At 36.7% G+C, this 12840-nt stretch overlaps 1 protein-coding gene across 1 annotated transcript; it reads right to left on the bottom strand.

Moving 5' to 3' along the window:
* Window positions 1-5058: 5058 nt before the first annotated feature.
* LOC123602645 (olfactory receptor 4P4-like) lies at window positions 5059-5994 on the bottom strand. Its single transcript, XM_045487106.1, has one exon. The coding sequence runs from the start codon at window positions 5992-5994 to the stop codon at window positions 5059-5061; it is 936 nt and encodes a 311-aa protein (XP_045343062.1).
* Between the last annotated feature and the right edge of the window lie 6846 nt (window positions 5995-12840).

Below are 12840 nucleotides of genomic sequence, written 5' to 3'. Positions count from 1 at the left end.
AATTCATGTTTCTGAGGTAGTTCTCTGATACTGGGAAGGCTTTGGTGGTTGGGTTTATTATCATAATTGTATCCTCTTGGTAAAATCTACATGCTTTCATATTGATTCCGCCTAACTTTGAGGGTGTTAGGTTCCCCTTGAATCATACTAATTATACTAATTTGTTTATAATATTAGTTATTAAGACTGTAGCATAGATGACCGAAATTAAGGACGATTGACATATTTATGTGGCAGAAGGGGAGAGTGCAAGCAAGAGACAATAGTGATTTTTAAAATATTAATTATTAAAGCAATACATGAGATAATCCCAAGGAAGATATTTAGGCTTTGAAACAGAAATATTGATATCACAGAAATGAATTATGAATTCCCTTTCTGGAAAAAGAAAAACTGTGGAAATTGTTAAAAAAAAAAAAAAGAAAGAAAGAAAATCAGTGGGTGACAGAGATTCAGGATGAGAGAAAAAAGGGTAAGTCAGTGGAGCACAGGGCATTTTTCAGGAAAGGAAACTGTTTTGGATGGTGGTGGATATATGATATAATGCATAGGTCAAAATCCACAAAACCCGACCACACCAAGAGCAAATCCTAAAGTAAGCTACAGACTTTAGGAAAACAGCATCAATATTGGTTTGTCAGTGGTAACAAATGTACCGCACTAATATGAAATGTTAGGAGATAGAAACTGTGAGGGGGCTGAACTTCTATATGGGAAATCACTGTACTTTTTGTGTAATGTTTCTGCCAACTTAAATCGGTTAAAAAATAAAATTTACCTGACGCCTGCTTCCGATTCTGTGTCTCCCTCTCTCTCTGCCCCTCCCCTGCTCGCACTCGGTCTCTCTCTCTCAGAAATAAAAGTAAACATTAAAATTTTTTTAATTAAAAAATTAAAAAATTAAATCCATGTAAAAACTTATTCATGAGAATATGCCATTACAATGTTTAAGACATTTTATTTAAAATTCTATACAAATGTATCATATAAGTACTTCTTTTAAGCCGCATATTGATGCCCTGAAATCCTTGACAGTTTATGCTGATGAGCTGTACAAAGCTCATTCATGAATATAAAATAGCATATTTTCTGCATGTGACTTTTAAAAAATTGAGATATTCTAAAGTTGCAAGCATGAATTTGAATGCTGTTAACAACTCAAGAAGAATTTGCCGCAAAAGGCTTTAGCTACATTTCACAGGATAGTCTTTAATACCTCTGAGTTTATATGTCAAAAATAGGTCTTTCTCTTTTTTTTTCCATTTATGTTTTCTTTCTTTTTATAACATGCAATTTTTGTCAATATATTCACATCAATAAACATAGAAGTGGATATAATTTTTGTAAATAGTTTAAGCCTCAAGTGATAGCAAAATATGCTTGGAATTTACTATTGAAATCTCGAGATGTATCTTAAATTCTGATATGGAATAATTAAAAACTCTACAATTTCAAATCTTCTGGCAGGATTTTGTGTAATAAAAATGAGTGAGAAAGTGTAGAGTCTAAAAGCTCTCATCACAAGAAAATAACGTGCAAACGTCTGTGGGAATGGATGTTAGCTAGACTTATTGTGGTGATTATTTTGCAATAAATCATATCATTTTGTTGTACATCTGAAACTAATATAATCCTATACATCATTCATATCTCTGTTTTTTTAAAAAAAGAAAATGCTCTCAACTTATTAAACATAACGTTCACTGTAAGAAGTCCAAAGTGATTTCTATGAAAGTTGTTAGTATTATAGAAAGCTAAAGCCTCATTAACATGGAATGTGTGTCTAGATTTGTATCAGAAAACGTCATTAGCACTAGATCAATATTGATTGCAAATAATAATTTTGACCACTAATCGTGTTTTAAAAGAGAAAGTCATGTTAAGAAAGCATGATCATGAAAATAAATAACCACCATTTAAAAGAGGCCATTAAAATGAATCTGTTGTTTAATTATCTGAACCATTATGTCATTTTTAGTGACAATTGTATTTGGTCCAACTAAGTAATTAAACATTTTAGAACATGCCTAGAGGAAGAGTTTTAATCTGGCAATAGTTTTATTTCTTTATGAATAAATCCTGAAACCATCTTTCCACTTCCTCTCTGCTGTGACAGTTCTGGTTAATTTTACCTTCCTCATTGTGTTTTCTGTTCTTTATGCCTCTTTATACACTGTCTACAGACTCATTGTAACTCTTGCATTTTATTTACATATTCTAAAACACTTTCCATTTTATAACAATCTTCTTTTTAATAAAATTCTGTTATCTAGCGTCTTCTCTACAATGATATTTGCTGTGTTTCTTAAGTGATCTTTATTTAAATCCTATTAAGCACGCAAAAAAGGTGTTTCATAATTTTTTTTTCTGGTTTCTGTAGAAAATCTTTTTCAGATGTCTGTTCATTCCAGTTACAACATGATTTGATGTATCTGTTGTTCCATAGTGTATATTTTAATTAATAAACTTTATATTTTTAAATTTGCTTTAAGTTTCTTTTGAGAGAGAGAGAGAGCATACATGTGGGCAGGGGGAGGGGCAGAGAGAGAGGAGAAAGAGAATTTCAAGCAGGCTCTGCATGCTGTCAGTGCAAAGCATGAAGTGGGTCTCAGACCCAGGAACCATGAGATCATGACCTGAGCTGAAATCAAGAGTCAGATGTTTAACCGCTGGACCACCTAGCTACCCCAATAAACTTTATCTTTTTTTTTTTACATTTTTTAAGATATTTATTTATTTTTGAGAAAGAGAGAGAGAGAGAGACAGAGTGTGAGCAGGGAAGGGGCAGAGAGAGAGGGAGACACAGAATCTGAAACAGGCTCCAGGCTCTGAGCTGTCAGCCCAGAGCCTGATGTGGGGCTCGAACCCACAAACCACGAGATCATGACCTTGAGCTGAAGTCAGAGGCTTAACCGACTGAACCACCCAGGCGCCCCAACTTTATCTTTTAAAGTTGTTTTAAGTTCACAGCAAAATTGAGCAGAAAGTACAAAGAGTTCCATATACCCCCTGTCCCCACACACAGACAAGCCCTACCACCAGAGTGATACTTTAGTTACAATCAGAGGAATCTGCATTGACACATCGTTATCTCCCTAAATTTATAGTTTCCATTAGACTTCACCCTTGGCGTAGTACATTTTATGCATCCACAACTGTAGTAACATACCTAACAATGCTTTGTGATCCCCCTGCTAACCCTTGGCAAACACTGATGTTCTTGATGTCTCCATTGCTTTGCCTTTTCCAGGATTCTTACAGTTCAAATCATGTAACTATGTAGTCTTTCCAGATTGTCTTCATTCACTTTATAATATATAATTATATTATTCAGTATATAATTATAATATTCAGTATAATAATAATAATAATTGTCCACATGGATGACAATTTATTTATCTAGTCCCCTATGGAAAGGCATCTTGCTTATTTCCAAGGTTTGGCAGTTATGAATAAAACAGCTATAAACATCCATATGCAGCCAAAAATGTGCTTGCAAAATGTACTTTGGTTTGTTTAGGTGTTAGGCTATATCTTAATTTGTCTTCTTCTAGGCTTTTTTTTTTTTTCTCTTTATAACAGAAAAGGTCTTTGGTTCTGGATCAAATAACTTTCCACTTATCAATTTTAGGCAGGTAGGGGTTAGTCAACACTTACATTTTGTTATTCAGTCCCTTAAGTTTTAGGGCAAATGTTTTATATTCTAGTCAGTAGGTGGAATAAGAAATAGTTATGTTTGGACTATCTTAAATTATTGATTCTTGTTCTGTCTTAACTAGATATTTTTGTTATTTTTAATATAAATCAGAAGAACTGATCACCAAGAACCACTTTAAAACAGGTTCTACTATTGATTACTTTGTAACACAGATGATTTCTGGGTGCCACTAGAGGAGAAATAAAGACATTCATGATGAGTTAAAGTCATTATTTTAATTGTATATTTCAACTTCACTACTGCAGAACATGTATCATTTTGAGGACTGGTGTATAAGCGCAGTTTATTTACTATAATTATCATTAAAATTTTTTTGCCTTTATAATTCACTGACTTAATAGCATTGCCTTATTTGCTTTGGCTCAGACGGTTTTTTCTGCAGGTGATTCTATCCACACCTCCTTAATACTCCATAAGATTAAGTTTTTAATTAATTCTGGTAAGTGGGAATTCATATTCATTTAGCTATTCCATTAAATTTCTTTCTAATTCTTTTTCTTATGCATTCTATTCATGATAATGATGTTATATAAAGTCTATGAAATATTTCTCAGCGTTTTTAAATTTTATTTAAATTTTTAATTTTTTTAAATGTTTATTCATTGCTGAGAGACAGAGAGAGAGTGTGAGCAGGGGAGGGGCAGAGAGAGAAGGAGGCACAGAATCCAAAGCAGTTTCCAGATTTCAAGCTGTCAGCACAGAGCCTGACACAGGCTGTAACCCATGAACTGTGAGATCATGAGCTGAGCCAAAGTCGGATGCTCAACCGATTAAGCGACCCAGGCGCCCCATCTCAGCATTTAAAAGAAAATTATTTTGGAGCACGTGAGTGGTTCCGTTAGTTAAGCGTCTTATTTTGACTCAGGTCATGATTCCACAGCTTGTGAGCTCAAGACCCACACTGGGTTTTGTGCTGACAGCTCAGAGACTGCTTTGGATTCTATTTCAGTTTCTCTCTCTGTCCCTCCCCCCTACTTGTGCATTCTCTCTCTCTCTCCCTCTGTCTCCCCCACCCCTCTCCATAAATAAATAAATAAATAAATAAATAAATAAATAATAAAGCATTAAAAATAAAAAACAATATATAAAATTTTATTTGAGAGAGAGAGAGCAGGGCGGGGGGGAGGGGCAAGAATCCCAAACAGGCTCCACGCTGTCAGTGCTGAGCCTGATGCGGGGCTCAAACTCATGAACTGTGGGTCATGACCTGAGCCAAAACCAAGAGTCAGATGATTAACCGAATCAGCCACCCAGGCTCCACCCAGAAATATTTCTTAGCTTTTCTAGTTACATCAAGCCCTTTTCGTTTATAAAGATGCTTAGCTGTATGTTTCCTCGGATTAATTGTGTGCTTCTTTCGAAAATAATATTTGACACCAAACTTTCCTCATCGCGCTTTTCATCTCTGTATTTCTCAGGGTGTAGATTAAGGGATTGAACATAGGAGCGATGATGGTGTAAAACAGAGCGAATATTTTGTCCTGGGGAAACGTAGTCGGAGGTCGAAGGTAGGCAAAGATTGAAGGCCCAAAAAATAAGATGACCACAGTGATATGAGACCCACAGGTGGAGAGGGCTTTGTGTCTTCCCTCGGCGGAACGATGTCTTAGACTAAACAATATAATGACATAAGAAACAAATAAGACAACGAAGGTCACTAAAGCGACCAGACCTGAATTGGCAACCACAAGGACACCAGTGATGTAGGTATCAGTACAGGCAACTTTCAACAAAGGCAAGATGTCACAAAAATAGTGATCAATCTCATTCGGTCCACAAAATGGCAACTGGATGGTCATCGATAATTGAGGAAGAGAATGGAGAGCCCCACCAGCCCAAGCAGCCAAGACTAGAAGATTGCATCTTGTCCTGTTCATGATAAGCAGGTAGTGGAGAGGTTTACAGATAGCCACGTAGCGATCAAAGGCCATGACTGTGAGGACAAAGACCTCAGTACTCCCAAAGAAGTGCATAGCAAAGACCTGGAACATGCAGTTACCGTAGGAGATCGTTTTTGTCCCCCCTCGTAGGTCAGCAATGAATTTGGGTGTAACACTAGAGGTATAGCAGATGTCCATACAGGATAAGTGGCTGAGGAAATAGTACATGGGTTGGTGGAAAAGAGGGCTGCATCGAACGGAGACGAGGATCAGCAGGTTTCCTGCCAACAGGGCAACATAACAGAATAAGAAGAGCACAAAGCAAAATATTTGTACGTTCTGGTCATACGAAAGTCCTAGAAGAACGAATTCTGAGGTGTTTCTCTGGCTCTCCATATACTTGAGTTTGCTGTATGTGACACTGAAATGAATTAGGTATCTGAAGGAAAGAAAACATAAATTTGTTGGACACAGTATGAACACAATGATATAAAATTTAGTAAGTAGCTTGACATGAATATAATATTAATATTAATTATTCTCAATTTATTAAATTAAGCTGTCTTATCATTTTCATTAAGTCTTTTAGTCTATAAAAGTATTGCAGAATAATTCTATAATGGGGATAGTGGGAATAATGACGTATTTTTCTCAATCTTACTGGTAATGATTTTTAAATATTTAAATATTTAAAAAATTAAAAACTATCATTGTTAATTACATTATTATGTAGCAAAGAAGAGTTTTAAAACTGAGCTTAAGTCAAAAAATGCTTTGTTGCATGTATTTTAAATGTGTGTGCTTATAACTGAAGTCCACTTTCCTATTTTTATCATTTTTTTGGTCAAATGCCCTGACTTATCTGGCACTGAATCCTCAGGAAATGCCAATATACAAGACCAAATTGCTAAACTTAATTTGTTTAAAGCACACTCTTTTTTTGCTATGTGACCAAACATTGCCAATGGGTCATACTAAACCAATGGAATTGCTGTTATTTTAGAAAGCAAAGAGCAGTGAAAAAGTATACAAGAAAATAAGAATGTCAACTAATGGCTGAAAATTGTGGAAAATATTTAGCAACTTCATTCCTTTTTCTATTTACATTTCATGTGTTAAAGACAATTTTAAAGCTACAAATACTGTTTGTGATAACAAACATTAAAGATTGGATAAAATCATTAAATTGCCCAATTTTGGGGGTGCCTGGGTGGCTCAGTTGAGTGTCCTTTGGACTCATGTCATGACCCTAGGGTTGTGGGATCGAGACTTGCATCGGGCTCTGTGCTGAGTGTGGAGCCTGCTAAAATTCTCTCTTTCTCCCTCTGCCTCTCTCCCTTGTTCTCTCTCTCTCTCAGGAAATAAATAAATAAATAAATAAAATAAGCTGCCCAAGTACATTTGAATGGTGCACACGTCATGACTCTTGTATTTGAATCTTTTGTATCCGATACATAATTTTAAGACATTATTTAATCAGTACAAAATTAGTCAAGAACTGAGAGAGAATGGACTTCCAGGAGTTATCTTCCTCATTGATGAGGAATTCTCTGTCCCCAGTGGGTTTGGACAGCTAGTGCACCTTCTACATTTCTCCAGACCTGATATGACAGTCATATCTGAGCCATCAAGTGTCTATTTAAAACAAAACAAAACAAGAGAATGCTTTGGTAGCAAAGTTATATAGAAACCATCAACTCTAGGGATTCTCAAAATAAGTATCTATGCATTTTATAGTTTTGGACTCTATTATATATACACATACATATATACACATATATGTGCAGTATATCTCTACAGATATAGATTTAGATACAGATGATATATATATATATATATTCTTTTTAAGAAAGAGACATTTAGGAAACGGTCCTTACTGTAGGACAGCAATTCTGTTTTAAATTGTTATTCAAAACTCTAACTTCACAAAAGAGTAATTTTTAGTTTGTTCCTACTTTTTTTGAAAATAATTATCAGTTACAGAGTATTCAGCAGTTCACCTTTCCTAAAGAGCATTGACAAGTTTTAAGAAGGTAGAGTTCATTGACCTAAATCTACTCATGGCAATTGATGTTGATTCTTTGATAATGAAGTGGAAACAATGTGAATTTTTCAGATACATTTATTTACCTGAAATGATTTGATTTAAAAATAATTATTATACAACAAGACTGCAAACAGTTTAAAGGCAGAATTCACCTGACCAATCCAAATCTCTGAATTTATATAGAAAAGACTTAGATCAAGAGAATCTAAGCAATTCTCAGGATGTGAAAGGAAGACACTGGAGATGTGGCCAGACAGAAATCCTGATTCTCCCTCAATCTGGGGCTAATTTCATGGGGACAACTGAGAGGGACGCGATGGATGTCATAAAGGGCAGCAGGAAAAGACCATTTTGAATCCTTATCTGGGTAGAAAAGAATATGCACGATGGGTTAACAGACAGCCAGTCTGTCTTTCTGAGTATTTATGTAAATAAAGATATATGGACTATTTAATATACATGTTTTTGGAATTCTCTCATTTTTAATCATTTTGAAACAATTTCCATTCAGTTTTACCAACATGTAAATTGCTTAAATCAGGATTCTTCTTTGTTTCTAAATCATCATTGGCATTGAATCCACAACAGTTCTTAATATGTATCTTATCCTGTAATCTGATGGAACATTAGACATGGTCGCTGCAGTGAGAATATGTAAAAGGGAAACGTCAGGACAGGAGAGTTATTGTCATAAAAACATTTTGATCACAGAGATATTAAGGACCCTTCTTATGTAAAAACTAAAGTTACAGTTGATGAATAAAGAACTTCAGCCAACCATTGTACAAACGGTTAGAACAGTAACTACAGAGAAAGAGGTGGAAACATTGAGGCACCTTCAATAAACTGACCAGGGGGATCCTTGAGAGAATCACTTCATCTCTTTAAACTTCATCTTACTCATTTTACAATCAAGATATCATGACATAATTCAGAATTTTAATGAGGAATAAATGAGGCAATACGAAATAGCCCATGACACGTGTGGTTCAAAACATTCATCTTTCTTTTACAAACTTCCTTCTCTGAGTGATTAGTTTAGAACCACAGAAAGTGTCAGGCACACATATGCAACCAAGGCCAGTGGGAAAATTAAAAAAAAATCATAACACGGATTTAATAACTGATGAGGTAAACCTCAATTTCAACAATCTGCTAGGGAAAACATTTAGGTTAGTTTAATGGCAGATTGGTCCTCTTAGGGAATGTTTAACCCCAATCCTTAGCCTGATTTTTTTACACTATAAAAGTATAGTTAGGGGCATCTGTGTGACTCAGTCCATTAAGCGTCTGACTTTGGCTCAGGTCATGATCGCACAGTTCCTGGCTTGAGTTCATATTTTCTCTTAGTGTAACAGAATGTAGCATGAACTTACCTTCGTTGACTCGGATGAAACTAGTCTATTCTAGGATGGCAAGTGTTTTGAAATACAGGAAATTCTTCATTATTGTAGATGTTCAAGCATAAACAAGGCTGTATCTTAACCGCAATATGGAGAATTGTAGACAAGCCCAAGAATGGGGCACAAGGAAATTCACTGCCAACTTGAAAACGTTTTAATTTTCCTTAACTAGAACTTCGCTTATAAATAATGCATAACTAAAACTAACGTATGCTAAACCATTTTTATCGTAACCAAATTATCACACACTGCGAAAGAAGTTACAGTCTTTAAAATGAAATTATATGGAATACGAGCATATAAATAGTTAAGCACATGGTTGGCGGGACCCTAGCAAACCCACATGACATGGGTAGCTCCCTAACCATCAGATCTGAGTGGCTGTCAGGTTGGTTTTAGGCTACATTAGGAAGAATTCCACCCCCAGATACTCCATCTGCCAAATCATCCCTAGTATCAAAATCTGGAATAAAATGAAGAGAATGATAAGTCAGTAATTTCAATACATCCAGATTAATTCTTTGCAAATACTTTGGAAATCTCAATATGACTTAAACCTTCGACAGGTTTACAACGGACTTCAAACATTTACTGAAACTATCCGTGATGAAGAAATGTATTGCTTTGTCCCAGGAAAGCAGGCTAGGAATTTTGAAGGATGATTTCAGATCTCAATCTTAGCTCACTAAAAAAAAAAAATTCTTTTTAAGTATTTTTTAATTCTTGCAAAAGCTAACAAGAGTGTTTAGGTCCTGAAAATCATCTATTTTATACCTATTCCTGAAGAAAATTTCATTGGGAAAAATAGAATGTAAACCTAAGTGACAGCACAGATATTCATAATTCGTGGAAAGCTGTAAATAATTACATTCCCAAAGGCATTTCTAAACAGATTCTGGCCAAGTATTGCTAAACCACTGTCCAGAGTAATGTTGCTGGTTCTCCTGGGTGTTTTTCCATCTTTGCATTAGCTTGCCTCAGGCACCATTTCTCTGGAGACCCAAAAAGGCCATTGAGCAGTTCAAAAAACTGACTGTTCTGTATTCATCCAGCTTTCTGAATAATCAGAGGGAAACCAGGGTAGCCTGTAGCAGTATTTGGTTAGCTTCCAGGAAAAATGTGAGACGAAATAGAGCCAAGAGAACCACACGCAAGCATTTGTAGTCCAAGTGCGAGCCATTGTCAAGATCTTATGCGAGTAGAATAGACAGATCAATAAAATCAATGACCAGCAATATCAGAACTGGTGAAAAATTATTTCTTTTTCTTTTAAGTTTATTTATTTTGAGAGAGAGAGAGAGAGAGACCACATGCATGAGTGAGCAAGAGAGGGACAGAGAGAGCGAGAGAGAGAATCCCAAGCAGGCTCCCAATGGTCAGCATAGAGACCAGTGCAGGGCTCAAATTCATGAACTGTGAGATCATGACCTGAGCCAAAGTCAAGATTCAGATGCTTAGCTGACTTAGCCATCCAGGCACCCTGCAAAACTATTTCTTGTTCAGGACTAACATTGTTGGAATAGATGGTTGGATGATGGGAGGCAAAAAGAAGGAAAGATAAAACAAGAAATATTTCTTTCCCCATGAACTTGGAAGGTAGGAGAAGAAGAAAGAAAGAAAGAAAGAAAGAAAGAAAGAAAGAAAGAAAGAAGAAAAGAAAGAAAGAAGAAAAGAAAGAAAGAAAGAAAGAAGAGGGGAGGGGATGGAAGGGGAGGGGAGGGAAGGGAAGGGAAGGGAAGGGAAGGGAAGGGAGGAAAGGAAAGGAAAGGAAAGGAAAGGAAAGGAAAGGAAAGGAAAGGAAAGGAAAGGAAAGGAAAGGAAAAAAAAGAAAAAAATTCAGAGGAGGGAAGCATTCAAATACAGCAAAGCATTCATTCTTCACCAGAGTTCTCTCTTCTGTCACTGAGTATTCAGTAGTTGCTTAGACTCCATTTCATCAGCCCATATTGAGTTTAATTAGTCTCTACCTCTCTACCATATACAAATCCACACCTAAAGTTTTCTCTTGTAATGAAAATGTCAGGAAAAATCAGGCGCCTGGGTGGCTCAGTCAGTTAAGCCTCTGACTTCAGCTCAGGTCATGATCTCACAGTTCATGAGTTTGAGCCCCGCATCAGACTTTCTGCTGTCAGCACAGAGCTGCTTTGGATCCTCTGTCTCCCTCTCTCTCTGCCCCTCCCCAGCTCACTCTCACCCTCTCTCTCTCTCTCTCAAAATTAAATAAACATAAAAAAAAAAAAACGAAAAAGCCTTGGTTGGTTCAACTTACCTTAAATTCATTAAATTATCTAATGTTTTCACTAATGCATATTTTGACGTAAGTATTATTACTTCTATTATACAAATAAGAACACAGAAGATTCTAGCACTTAAATGCCTAATTCAAATAGCCAGTCAGCAACAGAAGCAAGAAAATGAATATGTGTAAATGTAACACTTGCTTCCAGGCTTGAAAGTTTAGTATCCTGAGAGATATGAAGATTGTAACTGAAGGGTTTCAGGACAGGTGTCCCAGAGCATACTCCTTTGACATGTGGATTGTTTCGAGCTGAAAAGAATCAGGCCCAAAGGATTGAAGAGGAGTTTTTTCTTCCCCACTTACTGCCCTGGAGAATTTAGACAGAGGGTCTGGTCTGGTCTATGAAGAGAGCTAACTACAAGAAGTCTATGAAGGAGATAACTACAAGGTCTATGAAGGATATAACTACAAAGAGTATGGGGTGGGCTTGGTAAACAGGGGGACTCTGCAGGGCCTCCTGGTTCAAATTCCCCTCGGTGGCCCATTAAATCCCTACCCCCTTCTCCATAGCTTAGGATAGCATATAAACCTATCAGGGACCTCATTTTTTTGGGGTTCCCATACATATGAAATTAAAATTTGTTTTTCTCTTGTTAATTTGTCTCATGTCCATTTAATTGTTAGACCAGCCAGAGAACGGAAAAGGGAAGAAGGGAGAAGTGTTTTTATCCCCTATGTAGCGCTCAAGCACAGAGGTTATCAAAGCCAGATGACTTACAGATCGCCCACTCCAACAGTAAGCCCCATGTTGACCAAGCTTTACTCAAGCTGGCCTGTATCAGTCCCCAGAGAAGATAGCTGGTCACATCTCTAATACCCTCCCCTGAAAGACACGCCCAAGGACTCCGGTTGGAGACATATACAGGTGTTCCATTAACATCCTCAAATCTTGAATTCACCCCCCGGTCATAAATTCGCCCCTGCTGAAAAAGTTTTAATCATGATGAGGTGCATTTTATCTTTATTTAATGCGGACCACACTGTTGACACTTTATTTTTTTTGTTTCTGTATTTATTTATAAAAGTTTATTTATATTTATTTTGAGGTAGTGTGTGCAAGCGAGGAAGGGCAGAGAGAGAAGGAGGGAGAGAGAATCCCATGCACTGTTCACTGACAGACATGAGGTTCAAACCCACAAACCGTTAGATCATGACCTGAGCCAAAATCAAGAGTCTGACGCTCTATCGACTCAACCGCTCTGGTGTCTCTATTGATGTTATATTTAAAAAATTTTTTTTCTGGGGCTCCTGGGTGGCTCAGTTGGTTAAGCGTCCGCCTTAGGCTCAGATCATGATCTCACTTTTTATGAGTTCAAGCCCCATGTGGGGCTCTGCGCCGACAGCTCGGAGCCTGGAGCTGCTTCAGATTCTGTGTCTCCCTCTCTCTCTGCCCCTCCCCTGCTCCTACTCTGCCCCTCTCTGTCTCTCAAAAGTAAATAAACATAAAATTTTTTAAAATTATTTTTCTAAGCAAAGATCACAAAGACCTTGCC

This window comes from Leopardus geoffroyi, chromosome D1 (genome assembly GCF_018350155.1).
Source record: "Leopardus geoffroyi isolate Oge1 chromosome D1, O.geoffroyi_Oge1_pat1.0, whole genome shotgun sequence".
Lineage (NCBI taxonomy): Eukaryota > Metazoa > Chordata > Mammalia > Carnivora > Felidae > Leopardus > Leopardus geoffroyi.
This window is presented reverse-complemented; position numbering and strand designations above follow the sequence as displayed.

Bases quoted from the DNA above. Each gene is read 5' to 3' on its own strand.
- LOC123602645 (XM_045487106.1), bottom strand. From the start codon at position 5,994: ATGGAGAGCCAGAGAAACACCTCAGAATTCGTTCTTCTAGGACTTTCG.